The sequence below is a fragment of the Lemur catta genome, chromosome 4, assembly GCF_020740605.2.
Source record: "Lemur catta isolate mLemCat1 chromosome 4, mLemCat1.pri, whole genome shotgun sequence".
NCBI classification, from domain to species: Eukaryota; Metazoa; Chordata; class Mammalia; order Primates; family Lemuridae; genus Lemur; species Lemur catta.
This window is the reverse complement of record NC_059131.1, coordinates 88,334,518-88,351,443: the sequence shown is the minus strand read 5'-3', so window position 1 is coordinate 88,351,443 and position 16,926 is coordinate 88,334,518. Positions and strand designations below refer to the sequence as shown.

General features: G+C 32.0%; 1 protein-coding gene across 9 annotated transcripts in view; it reads left to right on the top strand.

Annotated features, from left to right (window-relative positions):
* LCORL (ligand dependent nuclear receptor corepressor like) overlaps positions 1 to 16,926 on the top strand; it is a 163,301-nt gene that overhangs the window by 45,135 nt on the left and 101,240 nt on the right. For 6 of the 9 annotated variants that reach the window (XM_045550440.1, XM_045550438.1, XM_045550434.1 and 3 more), the window contains exons 2-4: positions 1,692 to 1,757; positions 11,997 to 12,076; positions 12,994 to 13,123. In XM_045550440.1, the coding sequence (XP_045406396.1) occupies positions 1,692 to 1,757; positions 11,997 to 12,076; positions 12,994 to 13,123 (276 nt within the window). Of the gene's footprint in view, positions 1 to 1,691; positions 1,758 to 11,996; positions 12,077 to 12,993; positions 13,133 to 16,926 lie in introns of all 9 variants that reach the window. The other 3 variants (XM_045550437.1, XM_045550439.1, XM_045550435.1) reach the window with 1 other exon arrangement.

Below are 16,926 nucleotides of genomic sequence, written 5' to 3'. Positions count from 1 at the left end.
GTCATTATCTATAGATGATATATTTATATATGTAGAGAATCTCCAAGAATCTATAAATTATTATAATTAGAGAGTTCAGCATTGTTGGTAGATACAAAGTTAGTGTGCAAACATCCATTGAATTTCTATAAACTTGCAAGAAACAAAACTGTTAACCAAAGATAACATTTACGATAGCACCAACACTATGCTGTGTGAATAAATTTTAATAGGATATACATAGGACCCTGGTCTTATCCACTGAGGAATTAAGAAACACTCTTAGAACAAAAGTATATCTCCTTATTTGCTTTTTTCTCTTCAGTCGTTAATCCAGGAAATGTTTAAATTCAGTGAGTTTATACAAGAGAGGCTATACATTTTGTCTAACATAACATAGAGTAATATCCTAAAACAGTAATTGCAGTAATATTTTTGGAGCACATTGATCACAACAAAATAGAATATCTTAGCAATAGAGTTTGGACTTCATCTGTCTGAGTCTCTACCCAGTATGAAAGTGTTTTCTACAGTTTTCTTGAAAGCTTGCTCTGGTGGTACGTAGTTCATTCACTTTTCTACGTGAAATTTCCACTCATGGGAACTAGGACTAAGTCATTTCCCAAAGATTTTATTCAGTACATATTTACCAAATACCATGATAACTGCCTTACTTTGTCAAATCTAAGATATTAGTTGGAAGATACGTCATTAGTTCATGTTTTATTAAATGAAAAAATGTGGTCACTTTTAGACTATGACACATCCTTGATTCTAAGTTGAATCTTAATGTTTAGAGACGTTAAAATGATTTCCAAAAGCATCTTGTAATTTGTGAAATACTACTATAAAAGTATTACCAGTGTTTTACAATTTAGGAATGCCACTGAGAAAATCTCCTTTTTCTTTCATTTGTAGGGTCTGTCTTGCCACCCTTAGTTTTTTCCTCCCTGAGCCATACATGTTTACCTTATTTCTTTTTCTTGTTTTCCCAATTATTTTGTCATGCTTATCATTTTTTTGAATGCCTGTAGTTCGTTGTTTAAAATTGAATATGATACAGACTTCAAAATAGGAAGTTGTAAAATCTTAGAATTAGTATGTCCAAAAAGTAGAATACTTGGGAAATTAATGAACTAGGGTTTTGTTAACCTGACAAGATTTTCAATAATTTTTTTTCCTAAAATTTGAGGCTGTCCATCGCAGTGAACAAATTGTTGTGTTTTAGGTTTTATAATAGGTTTAAATTTTATATATCATACTTTTCACAGCAGCAGTTTCTCCCCATTGACATTCACTCATTTGTGTAATTGAGGTTAAAGATGCTATTTTTTTAATTAATATTTTTGGAAACAAATGTAATACATGTCTTCTAACTATCTTTCCCCTTTTCTACAAGATGATTACCTAAGAAGTCTGCCCATAATATTTTAACTCGGGAATACTTCTAAATGACAAAGTTGTTTACTTGTTTTTGTAGTGAATATTTGCATTTGAATATTCTGATTTCTTTACAATCATGTCATTTCTAGTAGTCAGCATGTGCCTTTTTATTATGTTGTATATTGCCTAGTTCAGCTTAATTCAAGGAGAGGAAAAATAATACCTACATTAAATTAGTAATTTGCTGATTGATATAGAGTTTATAGTTTTTAATTATTACGAAATGAAGCTTTCCTATGGTTAATATACTTTTCTTTCTTGAAAAACAGGTTTTGAGAGTATTTTAGAAGGGCTTTATGGACCACGGCTACGAAGAGACCTCAGTTTATTCGAAGGTAATTTTTAAAATTTTACTTAAAAATTTTAACCTCCTGCCCAATTTAAAAAATGAAAAATTGTGGCTTTACATCAACTTTATATTAAACATGAATGTATAAACCATTTTAATTAGAAAATATTTTAAAATTAGTAATTAAAATAAATTTTTAGATTACATAATGTCTTTTAAAAATATTTTGTTACACTAAATCATAATAGAGACACTTGTTTGTAGCTAGTGATATAATTTTTTGTTTTATAAATTATGTGCCCTAACTTATTCTTAAATAGAATTAAGATAAAATGTTAATTATATCAAATCTGTTGCATTGATTGATCCAATCATTAAATTTTAATTAATTGAATTGGTAAATTTAAATAAATGTTCACTTAAATAAGTGTCTTGTACAAAGCTGTCATCCAAATTTTTATTTCTGTTTTCTTAAATTCTATAATCTTTTTATATTTTTCTTAGTGAAATACAAACATTGGAAAGGGAGAATCTATGGCTAAGTGAACTAATAATACATTGACTTCCCTTTATCTGTTTTTGTCAGGCTATCTCTTTCTAATACCTAAAAAGCTAGAGGTGTTATAAAACATTTTTTCAATGAAGAATTTATAGAAAAGAATATTGAGGAAAGTCAAGAGTCTAATTTTTCTAGTTTAGGTCATTTAAGCCTTTCAGCGTATTTCTAATCTATAAACTTGGCTCTTTACGGGCATAGTTGGTGAAAATAAGTAGAGCCTTTGTTGCTGTTATTCCAAGGAGAAGTATTCTTGGTGGTGTTATTGGTAGTATTGATGCTGGTAATGATTAATAACAAAAAAAAATTTGTTAACAGGAATACATTTCTTACTAGATGTGACTTGCTTTGATTTTCTTTTCAACTTGTATCTAAAGGGTATTCCTAAGTAGTAATTTCATCATGATGTTACCAATTTGTTTTCAGACTTATGTCTTTAAACCGTACTGAAATGCTTTTTCTCATATTTGCTGAAAATTATGATTTTTTATTTCTGCTATCTATGAGATTCTTAATATTTCTTATATAAATTTTAAAAATTGAATACAGTTTATTATTTTAGGATTAGATTATGTTCCCAAAGTGTTGCAACATGCTTATAAATGTTTTCTAATATGCTTACCATCATATTTTATACAACTTACAAAGGTTTACTATCAAATTGAAAGTAATTTATTTTTAGTGATAAAATTTTAAGGAATGGTTGGGAAAAAGGACTTTTTGTGCATTATTTAGTACAATTAGGGCCCCTATGTATTACTAGTACAATTTTCCTAAAAGAGGCAGTTTGTCAATAAGTATCAAAAACCTAAAAAGAATAAATACCTACATAGTATTTTTACTTTTAAGTATTTTAAGAAGATAATCAGATAAGTGTGCAAAAGATATATTATATATATAAGGCTGCTCATTGTAGTCCATTTAAGGTTATTTCCAAATTTTTTTGCTATTATGTATTTAAAAATAAGGGACTATTTAATAAATTATTATTTTATATCCATGAAGTAGAATATATGCAGACATTAAGAATTATGCAGTAGAGTTTCTTAACGACATAGAAAGATTGTTAGATTGAAGAAAAGCAAGTTACATTGCATATACTGTATACTGATTTATCCTGTTTTTATAGAAAAAAGTATGTTTTTATTGTAAATGGACTAGAAAAGCAAAAAATGTATTCATGATGGTTATATTTGAAGTATAGATTATGGATGATTTTCATTTCTTTTTATGTATGTGATTTTTTTCAATATCAAACATATTGTATAATTTTAAAAATATTAAACTTTTAAAAACACACTTTGTATTTTTCTTGCTGAAACTTATAAATATTGGAAAGACAGGTCTATGGGTGAGTAAATTGAAAGCATTATATATTTTAACCAACTATTTTTTCAGTGATATTAATCATATTATGTATGTAATAATAGACTAGTGCAGAATATCTGATGAACTTTATTCAATTTTATAAATTATAGAACCATAAGGAAATTTCATTTTATTGGGTCTCTCAAATTTTTGAACACTTTCTTTCACACATAACCTGTATTGTCTTAAACTATCTTTGAAGTGGGAATGGGGACTATGGGAATATAGGGACACAGTGATTTTTAATTTTTCCCATCTAGTTTTTAAAGAACCTGTGGATTATCTTAAATGTATTGCCAGTGGCTTTAAGATCTTTGAGGTCCTTAAACATTGAGGTCAGGGACATGGTGTTCAACTGTGTATTCCTAGCAACTAGTCAGAATTCAAAAATGTTTGAATAGCTCGTTGAAGCCCTTGGGCTCCTAGCTCCTGTATGGTAATGTAGGTTACAGGTTTGCAGCTGTTATCTCCTGTTGCTCATGATACAGGCAGCCTAAAACTCAGATTGCCACTCTGCAAAATACTGCCTTGTGTGTTCAGAGTTTTATATTTACTAATACTGTTTGTTATTTGTTATAGCCTCCTCTTCCAAAGGCTCTAGCATAAATACTCATGGAATATTTTGATCTGTGATATAATTGCTATGATACCATAATTTAGCTGTTTTATTATTTGCTTAGAAATGTAGAGCACTAGGAGAGAACATTTTTATAGGTGTATCTGAAATTTTATCTTACAATTCATTTACACGTTGGGTAGTGTCAGTATAAATTTTCTATTTTGATTTTTGATTGAATTATTTCTGAATCTTGTATCTGATCAGTTTTATGTGCTAACTCTGTTACTTTCTATTACACTCTGATACCTTTCTACTGGGACCAAAGGTATCTCTAAGGGTCCTTTTTTGTGTAAGTAAGAAGAGAGAAAGATTTGTTTCAGAGAGGGTCTTGCTGTCACACAGGCTAGAGTGTGGTGGCCTGATGATAGCTCACTGGAACCTCAAAATTCCTAGACTCAGGCGAAACTCCTGCCTCAGTCTTTCAAACAACTGGGAGTACAGATGTGTGCCACCATGACAAGCTAATTTTTAATTTTTTTATTTTTTTGTAGAGATAGAGTCTTGCTATGTTGCCCAGGGTGGTCTGGAACTCCTGGGCTCAGGCAGTCTTCCCACCTTGGCCTCCCAAAGTGCTGAGATTACAGTTGTGAGCTGCCATACCTGGCCTTAACTAAGTGTTTTAAGTTGAGAGAGTGATAGTGGTGATGGGAGTAGTCAAAAGTTTTCTGCTTATTCTTTATTAATGTTGAGCAGGGGTTATTCAGTGATGAATCATAGAGCTAAAAGTACGTATGAACTGTTATAACAACCTGTCTTCAGTCAGATGAATGATATCTATGGAGAATATGACCTTAAGGATTGAAACTCCAAAATGTGCCGCTCCAGTGTTTTATCATTCTTATGGCTAAGGAAAGCTTTTTCTTAAATCTCTTAATTTTAATCATTTCCTATTTTAGCATAGTTTTACACTGAATTAAATATTTTTATCTGATACATAATATTTCTAAGCAATGCTGACTAATTTTAGTTTCTGCTGAGCTTATGAATTAACAAAGGAAAAATCTAAAGAATCAATGATTTAACCTATGCTTGATGTTTCTTCAGCCTTCTTTTCTTACTTGCTGTTCTTCCGTATTCGTATTTGAAGTCACTGTTATGCACTTCCTTGCCTTCTGGCAACCCAGGTTGCAGTTTACTTACTCTTCCGTACTTATTCACTCTTAACTTCCCCCACTTCTGTTTATTTGTTTATATAGTTACGTATACATGTATGTTTATGTTCCTTTAGAAATTAGTTATTATATGAAGGGCTGAATGTTCTAAGGAAATAAATGCCTGTATTTTATTTTTAGAATATTATTTCTTTATATATAAGTAACACATGTTCATTTTAGAAAAATAAAAAACATAGGTAAGCCAGAAAGAAAAAATTACCCCTAATCCCACTACCTAGAGGTAACCTCTATTAATATTTTTATATAAATGTAAAACAAAATGTTTGCATATATTTATTCTTTTATTAAAATCATGTACACTGTATGCATAGTGTGTGTATATATGTATATATACAGAATGTATGTGTGTTTGTGTATACACACACACTTTTATGCCTATTGTGTTTATTCACTTATATATCATTTGGGTATATAAAGTTCTAGATCATCATTTTTAATGGCTGCACAGGATTTGTGGAAATAATATAATTAACTTAGCTAATTAATTCGTTTAATATCCCATTGCTGTATATCCATTCCATTCTTTTTCAGATAGATCTTGTACTTCATGTTCTCTTTTGTGCTTTTTGGAGGGGGGGAAGTTATAAAATTAGCTAAACTTTGAATCTCAGGCATTCTTTTGCTCACACATAGGTACATACTTGCTTCGTTGACCTTTTACCCCAAACATTCAAACTTTGTTTCTCCAGGAGCCTTAGGTAAATTCTTCATCTTTTTTCTAGCTTTTTTGAATTAAAAAAGTTTCTAATCAAAGTTGATAGCTAAAGAGTAATGGTATTATAATAATAAACCTGAATCTGTGCAAGGGTGAAGACAGCTATATGTTTTGAAGGGAATTTAATCCAGTACTATCAAGGTTTAGAGCCTCTTGAAAAAAGCATGTAGAAGCTATTCATTATAGACATCTCCAGCTTTCTTCTCATCCTGTTCTACGTAAGTGTGCTTCCTTTGTTGTTGCCATTATTAAAAATGGTTTATTACTTAGATGCTAGGACTATGAGTATAGATATTCCTCACTATACAAATTTGTATGCAGGAATCTAAATTAGTATATGTTTTTAGATAAACCATTGGAAATCTGAGCCCTTGTTACTCACTATTCTCAACTTAGAAACCAAATACATTAGAGAACAAAGGATTCTTCTGTATCATTCTAAATTACTTTTAATTATGAAATTAAATGCATAGTATTTATATACATTTAATTTAATAGACTTTTAATTTGCAAACCTGCTGTTGTTTCTGTGGAAGAATATATTCTAAGTTTCATCCTAATACCTTAAAAATCAACTTTGGCACACCATGTGTGTGAAAGTTGAAGACTTATGTATCATGTACACTAGTGTTTTGGGAGGTTTACATTTTAATTTTTGAATTTTGATTCAGAACCACGCCAAGTTTGAGTGGTTTTGAAAGAAGGTTTTGAGTGCTGCTAATTTTTAATTTGTTGGAAACAAAATAGGAGTCCTAGTTTTCTATCTTCTTTTGTCTGTCTCACGACTCTGTCCTTTTGAGGAAAGCATATCTATTCTCTCTTCTTTGAGGTCTCCAAAAACCTTTAAATGTCATGAACTTCACACATTTACGGCTCTCAGAAAAGTTCCCAGTACTCTATGCCTCTCTTTCTCTTCCATCTGCCCTAAATGCACTTCTCCTGCCATCATAGGACTTTTTAAGCAAAAATTTACTCAGTAGGAACAGATTGTATGTGACATGAACCTCAGTGCAGTAGGCCTGTGGAAACAGGTTGACAGGTGTTTATTGATTTTTCTCTAGGTGTGTCCACATATCAAAGGGATTATTTATATCAGGTCTACAATCTGTTGCATGTTGGCTAAATCCAGTGTCTTGACTGTTTTGAATGGCCTGTGAACTAAAAATGGTTTTTACTTTGTTAAATAGTTGAAAAGAATTAACATCTCATGACATGTGAAAATTATATGAAGTTCAAACTTAATTGTTCCGTTAATAAAGTTTTACTGGACATAATCCCTCTCATTCATTGACGGCTATGGCCGCTTTCGTATTACAATAGTAGAATTGAGTAGTTGTGGCAGAGACCTAAACTGTAAAAAGACTATGTTTAGATTTGTAAGAAACTGCCAGACTCTTGAAAAGTGGCTGTATCATTTTGCATTTTCACTAGCAATGAATGAAAGTTCCTGTTCCTCCACATTCTCACCAGTCTTTGATGTCAGTGTTTTAGATTTCTAATGATTCTATTAATAATAAATATGTAGCAGTGTCTCATTGTCTTAATTTGTAATTCCCTAATGACACGATATTGAACATCTTTTTATATGTTCATTTGCCATCTGTATATCTTCTTGGGTGATGTGCCTGTTCAGATAAGTTTTGGTATTTGGATAATGATGGAATCATAGAATAAGTGAGGAAATGTCTCCTCTACTTCCATATTCTGAAACGGATTGTAGAGAAACCATCTGGGCTGGTGCTTTATGTCTTGGAAGGTTTTCAGTTATTGATTTAATTTCTTTAATAGATGCAGGCCTATTGAGGTCATCTGTTTTGCCTCGTGTGAGATATGGTATTATAGATTGTGTCTTCTGAGGAATTGGTCCGTTTCATCTAAAGTTGTTAAATTTGTGGACATAATGTTCATAATGTTCTTTTATTAATATTATCCTTTTAATGTCCATAGCATCAGTAGTGACGGCCCCTCTTTCATTTCTGATACTAGAAATTTGTGTTTTCTCTCTTTTTTTTCTTAATTGACTAGCCAGGCTTGGCTAGAGGTTTATCAATTTTATTGATCTTTTCAAAGAACCAGCTGATCCTAATTTTTAAGAAGGCATAAAATATAGACTGGAAGAATCTGTAGCAAAATGTTAATTATTATCTTTGGATGATGGGATTATGAATAATTTTTCTTTTCTCTGTACTTTTAATATAGTTAGTATGTAGTTTCATAATGAAAAATTATTTTTTAATTGCATTGCCCACTGTTCAGTATCTTTCCCCCCAAATCAACACAGTTATAATCAGTGTTTCATGATTTTGATAAAAAATCTCATTTTTTTTTGTTTGTTTTTTTTGTTTTTGTTTTTGTTTTTGTTTTTGTTTTTGTTTTTGTTTTTGTTTTTTTTGAGACAGAGTCTCACTTTGTTGCCCGGACTAGAGTGAGTGCCATGGCGTCAGCCTAGCTCACAGCAACCTCAAACTCCTGGGCTTAAGTGATTCTACTGCCTCAGCCTCCCGAGTAGCTGGGACTACAGGCATGCGCCACCACGCCCAGCTAATTTTTTCTATATATATTTTTAGTTGGCCAGGTAATTTGTTTCTATTTTTAGTAGAGATGGGGTCTCGCTCTTGCTCAGGCTGGTCTTGAACTCCTGACCTCAAGCGATCCACCTGCCTCGGCCTCCCAGAGTGCTAGGATTACAGGCATGAGCCACCACGCCCAGCCCAAAAATCTCGTTTAATATTCTCCTTTTTCATTTCTCATTGGGTTTTGCTTCTGGGAACTCTAAATTTATATCCTATGGATAAAGGATACTAAAAAGAACAGAAATATTAAAAACAGATGAGGTTATTTAGAAGAAAACAAGTTCAACTTTTTACGTGTGTTACATGTTTTAATTTAATTTTTACTACAGCCTTAAGATGCTGTTATTATTCTCTTCATTTTACAAACAAGGAAACTGAAACTCAGGAGAGGTTAGCTTGCCTGACGCCACTTCTAGTATGTAAAGAAGCCCATGGTTCAGTGTGAAGGTTCTCTGATTTCAAAGTCTGGATTAGGCAAAATGATTGTAGCCAGACTTTTAACTATAGGAGAATATATCCGTGGTGGAAGGTTGACCTTTGTCAGTCATTTGTTATCAGTTTTCATTATGACATTGCTTTTTATTGATAAAGGTATTTCTGTAAGGTATATAATTAATGTTTTTTGAACTTATACCTTCACATATTAAAGCTTCAAAAAAAGAGAGATAACTTCTTTTAGAGAAGAACATCTGATTCATTGTCAAATTTTGGTAGATAAAATGAATGTTTTATTCTGGTATTTATTTAATATTTAGTGACATGATAAGATAACCTGGAGAGAGGAGAGGATATCTGGCCTAGAGTTGATTTTTTTTAAATCTGTTTTCCCAAATAGAAAAAATATATCCCGCCATTGTTTATTTTGACTCAAAATCCAACGTTAATGTAGATTGAGTAATTATTAAATATTTGTAAGTTAGTCTGTACATTTTGAGCTCTGCGAAATTTAATGGCCTTTATGTATTCAATTGATTTTTCAGTGCCATTTACTTATGTAGGCATTTATTTTGATTAACATTTCTTGAAGAATTCCTGTTAAAATAACTAAAATAAGTGACATAATCTCAGCATGCCTTGAGTTTTATTTTACAAGTGACAATTAATTAATCTAAAGCTGTCGCTTGAGTCAACATATTTATCACTGAAACTTCTTGAAACCTTACAACTGTTTCAGAAATACCTCTTCTCCAGGTCTACCAGCTATTTTTAAAAAATCCTTTCATAAGGCCATGATAAAAAAAAAAGGGAGTAAGATTTCCTTGACCTATCAAAATTATATTATGCTTGGGATATGAATCATATTTTGCAATAATAATGCTGCATTTCAAACAATTCCAAAGTCTATTATATGCTTATGGGTGATCTGGTTCAGCTGGACTTCAAACTTTGGATGGGGTTAACATCTTCTCCACAAGAACTTCAGGTCCGAGATTGGAGGAGTATAATGACTTAATGGGGCAAGTTCCTTTTATGTTGGAAGGTGGAAACTCAAGAAGACTGGGGGAAACTTGCCATGCCTTTTAAAGCTTCAGCTTGGAATGGCCTGTTATCACTTCTCCCCCATTCATTCCATTGATTAGAAAGCTATGGTTCCTAGTAAGAGACCCTGTGCCAATCTTACAGTCAAGAGTCTGTATATGTGATTCTTTTCTAGACAGGGAGTGAAAGGTTGAAATCTACGTAAGCCTACATAACTACAGTTCTATAAGGACTGGATTTTTAACAGTATAGATTGCTTAAGCTTTTTGATATGTCAGATTGTTTACAGAAAGTGACCAATTTTCTTAAGCATATATTTAATTAAAATTATCTGTCTTCTGCAAATTAACCTTATTAAACACATGTACACTGGTACAGGATTAAAAAAAACAGTGACTAGTAATTCTGCCTTGTTTGTAACTAGCCTTTTCATGGTGTTTTATAGTTTATGAAGTATTTTCCCATTTTTTCTTTTGACCCACAGAGAAGTTAGGTGATGTGATCCTTATTTTACATGAGGTAATTAAAACAAAAAACTGTGTAGCTTGAAAAGTTTACAACTTCGTAAGTGGGATTCCATCCCAGATTTTAAGAGGCTTCAAAGTCACTTATCTTTCTAGAACCGTACACTGCCCTTACATTTCCTTTCCAAGTTTATGTGAATATTAGTATTATATTTGTGTACCACTAAAGAAGTCAAAGGGAGATATTACTGCCCTCTTTATATTCCAACAATTTGTATTATCATCTATTCTGATCTGTATATCTGGCTTGATTCAGGGGGGTCCTATGGGCTGATCCTAACTAGTATTTATTCATTATGATTCCAAAAACAGTAAACTTTATTTTCTGTATAATTTAGCAGAAACATATATTCAAATTCATTATGTATTTCAAAAGTGCAAGAGAAAATTACTATAGTAGAGCAGTGTTTTTCACATTAGTCACAGTTTAGCTGCCTCAGATGATAATAATTTTATGTTTGGAGTTTCATGTATGGATTTATTTGGGGAAAGAATTCAGGGGGAGTTTCTACCGCAAGGGTTAAGTTCAAAAATCACTGTCCATAGCCAAGTATGGTTAGGATGACAATGTTATTATAACTGCATAAAATTCCTTCAGTAGAAATGTTTTTGTTTTCCAGAATTCTCTAATATATTATAATAGTTGAATTATAAGGTATATTCTTCTGAAAATAAAATCCATGTTTTGTATTGAATAATATACTTTGTTTACCTGATTTTTACTCTAACTTTTGCAACAAAGCCTTTTGAACAATGTAACAAAAATCTGATCTGACTTTTGAGCTATAGATTTCTGCTTGTTTCCTTGGGCATAATTTCATTTTCTTAAATCTGCACGCTTTTCTAGTGCTTTCTTCCATTTCCCTATTTTGTGTTGTCTTTTGTGGTGCGCAAAATTTATTCCTTTCCTCTCCATATCTTCACCTTTGTTCTGTTTTCTTTCATAGTGAAAATAAAATTAATGGACAATGATAAATTGAATCTTTCAGAAGGTTAGATGATAATTAAAACCCTATTGTTGGAAAATTATTAATTTATAGACAGCTCATTGTTCTTGCTGTTTTGTCCCATAATAGTGCAAAATTACTCTCCTTACAGCTTTCTCTGTTTATTTCTTTATAGATGTCATCAGTTAATTTTGAAGTTAGTCCTTCTTCCCTTATTGTTTAGTAGTTTTTTTTTTTTTTTTAATATGAGCCATTGCTGTGGAGAGTGGTAATTTTATTTGATTTAATAAAAGTTAGTGTATTTAATGAATTTTTTCCCTCTTTTAAAGACTGTGAACCAGAAGAGCTGACTGACTGGTCTATGGATGAAAAATGTTCATTTTGTAATCTACAGAGAGAAGCAGTCAGTGTAAGTTTTAGTGCTATGAAATTATTTTTAAACTAATGCACAATTGTAAAACAATTTTTTTAATCTAATTTGTTCTGAAAGTTTGTCACTCACAGTGGAAGTTTAAATACTTGATCTGGTAAATGAAAAAAGTATTTTAAAGTCTTATATTAAAAGTCTAACATTAGGCTTAACTTGCAGGTGAAAATGCTAGGAAACTCATCTTTTTTTGCTTATTTATTTCACATTTCTTTCTTATTGTTCCCTGACTCATGAAGTTCAGTTGAGATCTATTTTATATTTACGTATACAGGGGTGAACTTGGAGGCCTACTTTGATCTGAGACCACCCTAAAATCTGATTTCTTAGGAATCAGTAATAAGGGGATAATGTGCTATTTTTTAGCCTTTCACTTATTCTTGAAGTCTTTTGGATGTCATAATTATCTCCTGTGTAAATGATGAAATATTTAAGTGTCTACTGTATACAGGGCGTAACCTATGCAACCAGCAGCATCTTATGTGGTGGGAAGTCCTGATTTCCACTGTTGTGAGAAGGGCTGAGAAGAAATGGGAACTTGAGAACCTATACCAATTTTGTTCAGATTAGTGGGTAAACATATCTGCTTTGTTGTTAAAACTCTGATAGGATTACATTACAGGCATGCTGTGTAGTGAATTTATTCAAGTATATTTTATCTGCTCTTCCCCTTTTTTTTTAATACAATTTTGCTAAAGAATAAGGCTATTTTTGACCCTCTATCAAAGCTAAATTTCTTTTGTCCTGACTCTTGTCCCAAATTTTGTGTTCCCTCTATATAGCTTGATATAATTCAAAAGACTAAATGGGCGTTTAGAGAATTAACTTTTTGGCACTTTTAATGGAATTCCATGTTTAAATAAGTGATTTTGTATGTTGTTGTTTTCTTATACTTTTAGGATTGTATACCATCTCTTGATTCTTCACAGTCAACACCAACGGAGGAACTATCATCTCAGGGCCAGTCCAACACTGATAAGATTGAATACCAAGCAGAAAATTACCTGAATACACTCTTTCGAAAGAAAGGTAATATTGGTATGTTTTCTCATTTAATATTTGCAATAGAAATCTAAAATGTTTCAGTTTTTTCCACAAGGAAGTTTTTTACATGCCAATCTCTCTAATTCATTTTTGATTATTTCTTTATCCTTAAAGTTTCTTCATATTTTTAGGGACAGTAGGATTCTCATTTACTCTAGTGCTGGTCTTGGATTAGGGATTCCTTTTCACCATTTATTCTCAAATCTCTCCCTGACTTTATCTCCCTGACATTTTCCTTGTCTATTAATAGGCCCCTTTTAAAAATTTTTATGCTTCTCATCTTTGTTATTTTATTGCTGTTCTCAAGACTTCAAAAGTTGTATGATATTCAAAAAGTTACAGATATATAATATGATACTGCAAAGCTATTGCTAATAATGTAACAGTTAAATCCTTTATGTGCCTTTTTGGAGTATATTTGCTGGCTCGCTATTTCAATATTTATTTGGTAGCTTGAATATGCTTATGTGAATTAAAAATTCAATGTTACTTTTTACTTCTTGTCTGTCTAAATGATTCAAACCAAATAGTTCTTGTTTTACTTGTTCCCTTACTTGACACACATGTATCAAGCAGAAATAGTTTTTATATTTTAGTTACTTGGGAAAAACATAGAAGTATAGAACCTTTCGTTTTTTGTTCTTGACTGTTCCTACAGGAGTAGAGTGTCTTATTTCTACTACAGGGACCTTTGGAGTGAGTTACAGTGTGTGTTGGGGTAGGGAGGTAGATTATTGTATCTCTCAGCTTCTAGAGATTGAGTAAACATTACCGTATTGTCATTTAGTTGTTAACCCTATTTTTTGCCTCTTTGGAATTAGGTGTCACCAGATGTTTTCTATTAAATTGATAACTTTCGTTTTTTTATTCAATGATGTTAAAACAGTCCTCATCTTTAAGAAAGGAGTCTTTTGTTTAGTCATAAGTGTTATCAGTTCTTTTATGTTGAAATATGGGAATCCTCTGATTAGAAAAATTATTAGTATAATTCAAAGGCCTGAAGTGAAGAACTGTATTTTTTTTTAAGTGCAAAGGACTGAACATCTTTTCCTGTGTGTTACTGAAGTACTTAGTGTTGATAAATTTGCATTATCTTTTAAAATAAATTCTTTTTTCAAAATTTTTAGTCTAAACCATGTTAAAAATATTTTGTAGCCAGGCACGGTGGCATGTGCCTATAGTCCCAGCAACTGGGGAGGCTGAGGTTGGGGGTAGCCCAGGAATTCACGGCCAGCCTGGGCAATATAGCAAACTCTATCTCAAAAAATAAAAACAAGTATTTTACATGCTTTAATAATTTTATAACATTAATTTAGAAGATTGTATTCTGTCAGTATATTTACACTAGGAAGAATTATGTTATCAGACTTACATCACTAAGAGAACTGGAGAAAATATACACATTTACACGTACACACGCACAGTAAGTTTCATTTACCTTGGAACTCATTACTCAGTCTCATTTTCCTTTGAGTCATTTGTAATAGTAATAAGTAGAGTTATCAATAATAGTAATTTTTAATTTTTGATAGTATGGAGTTAGCCTATGCTCCATTCCCCTATTAAGAGTAATCAGTAAAAACTTGGTACTATTTCAGCTGATTCAAGCATCTGGGTCTCCGTGAGGTCTCCTACCAGTGGTTGGGTGAGTGTTCTTGGATATTTAGTGACTTCTCCATTTGGAGATTTCTTGTTTTTTTCTTCAAAATCCTTTGAAAGGTTGCACAGAGTTTTAGTGTTTTTGCTTTATTTCAAGTTTTATCTTTGTTAATTTCTTTATTTGTAGTTCATCATCACTTTCCAGATTTAATTAAACATAAAGATTTTTCTGCTTGTTTTCTTGGATTTGTTTTTATCGTTTTATTAAATTTTTAAAAATTTTCTTTCAGTAGAATTAGAGATTTCCAATATGATCTGACCACAATGGGGCTAGAAGATAATAGCTCCTTTATTTGTTGTTTTTTTAAGTTCTACTATTAACTCTATTTTGAAATAAAAGCCAAGAAATTTGTTTTTAAAGACAGGAAATACTTCTGAGTCTTTGGGGTAGCAAATAACATATGTCTTTTTAGTGAAGATTTTGTTTCCTGAAGATTTCCAAAATTTGGTCATTTTTAGGAATTCTGGACATTGGTGGCATTAGTGTTACTGATACTTTAAATCTGTTGCTTAGTTTGAGGAGCATATGCTTGTTGATCATCTTGTAAAATATAAAGAAATCTTTTAATATCCTTATTGTACCTTATTTATTGTCTTTCCCAACTTATGTTTTTGGAGATGTGCTAATAATAAATGTAAGCTATTATTGAGAATATTACTACTTGGACTAGTGATGATAATTGATGTCATCCATTATGATTGAGCACTAATGCCTTTTTTATGCTTTAATTTAATTCCTTATTAAGATGTAGGTGTTGCTTATTATCATTTTAACAGGTAGGGAGAATGAAGCTCAGAGTCATTAAATAACATGTCTTTTAGCTATGGGTTATGAACATTTGAACCCTCAAGGAAAATTTAAAAAGATGGAAGATGTTCTCTGTGAAGAGCACCTAGATTTTTTTAAGTACTAAGTAGAAAATCTTTGCATTCTCTGCTATTTAGCAGCCTAGGATTAGAATTATTTTATTTGAATTAGGCAGACTAGAGAGGAACTATGAGAAAGGCTCTATATTTCTTATAGGTTTCTATTTTTCCTTTATGTGAACTGTGAATAATTTTAGTGATTAGTTCCCTTGTAGTGTTTAATAATAGATTGTAAGAATGTAACTGGCCTTCGACTTTCTTAGTAATGAAGGAAACTTATTCCTTAAACTAAATACAGGTCAGGCAATCTCTTCTAATTGGAAGCTAATTAAAAATACTCTTTCAGGGCCGGGCACGGTGGCTCACGCCTGTAATCCTAGCACTCTGGGAGGCTGAGGTGAGTGGATCGCTCGAGGTCAGGAGTTCGAGACCAGCCTGAGCGAGACACACTCCCCCCCCCATCTCTACTAAAAATAGAAACAAATTATCTGGCCAACTAAAAATATATATGGAAAAAATTAGCCGGGCATGGTGGCACATGCCTGTAGTCCCAGCTACTCGGGAGGCTGAGGCAGAAGGATTGCTTAAGCCCAGGAGTTTGAGGTTGCTGTGAGCTAGGCTGACGCTTCGGCACTCACTCTAGCCGGGGCAACAGAGCAAGACTCTGTCTCAAAAAAAAAAAAAAAAAAAACCTCTTTCAGGGTTGAATAAATTGAATTGGGGTGAGGGATGTCCTAGTACAGAGGTAAACACTTTTACCTAGTTTTATATATTTGTACTTTAAAAATGTTTCAAAATTGAATTTCTTCTAGAGGTTAACCCTGAAATTAACTAGCATGCTAGAATAGAATGAAAACTTCATGGTAAACAGGGACTTTGTTTTGTTTATTGCAGAACCCTCAGCATCTAGGACAGTACCTTGTCACATCTTAGGTCCTGAGTAAATATTTCTTGAATGAATGAATACTAAGATAAACTATCTCCAGGTGTCTTCCAGTTACTCTAAATATTCAGTGATATTAGTACTTCATTTGTTCTACTTGAAGAAGTATTTAATAAATTATTTAGCATGTACTTATAGTTTACTTTTCCCTGCTTTGTATTTAAGTATTACTGTTTATAGTTTGAATAGCAGTCTGTTTATACATAGGTGTGTAGATATAAAATGCCCTGTCCAAAGCTGTTGCTATGAAATGTAAACTATTTTGGCTTTTCACTTCATATTCCCTGGTCACCTGAAGTATGTAAGTCAGCGGCTTATG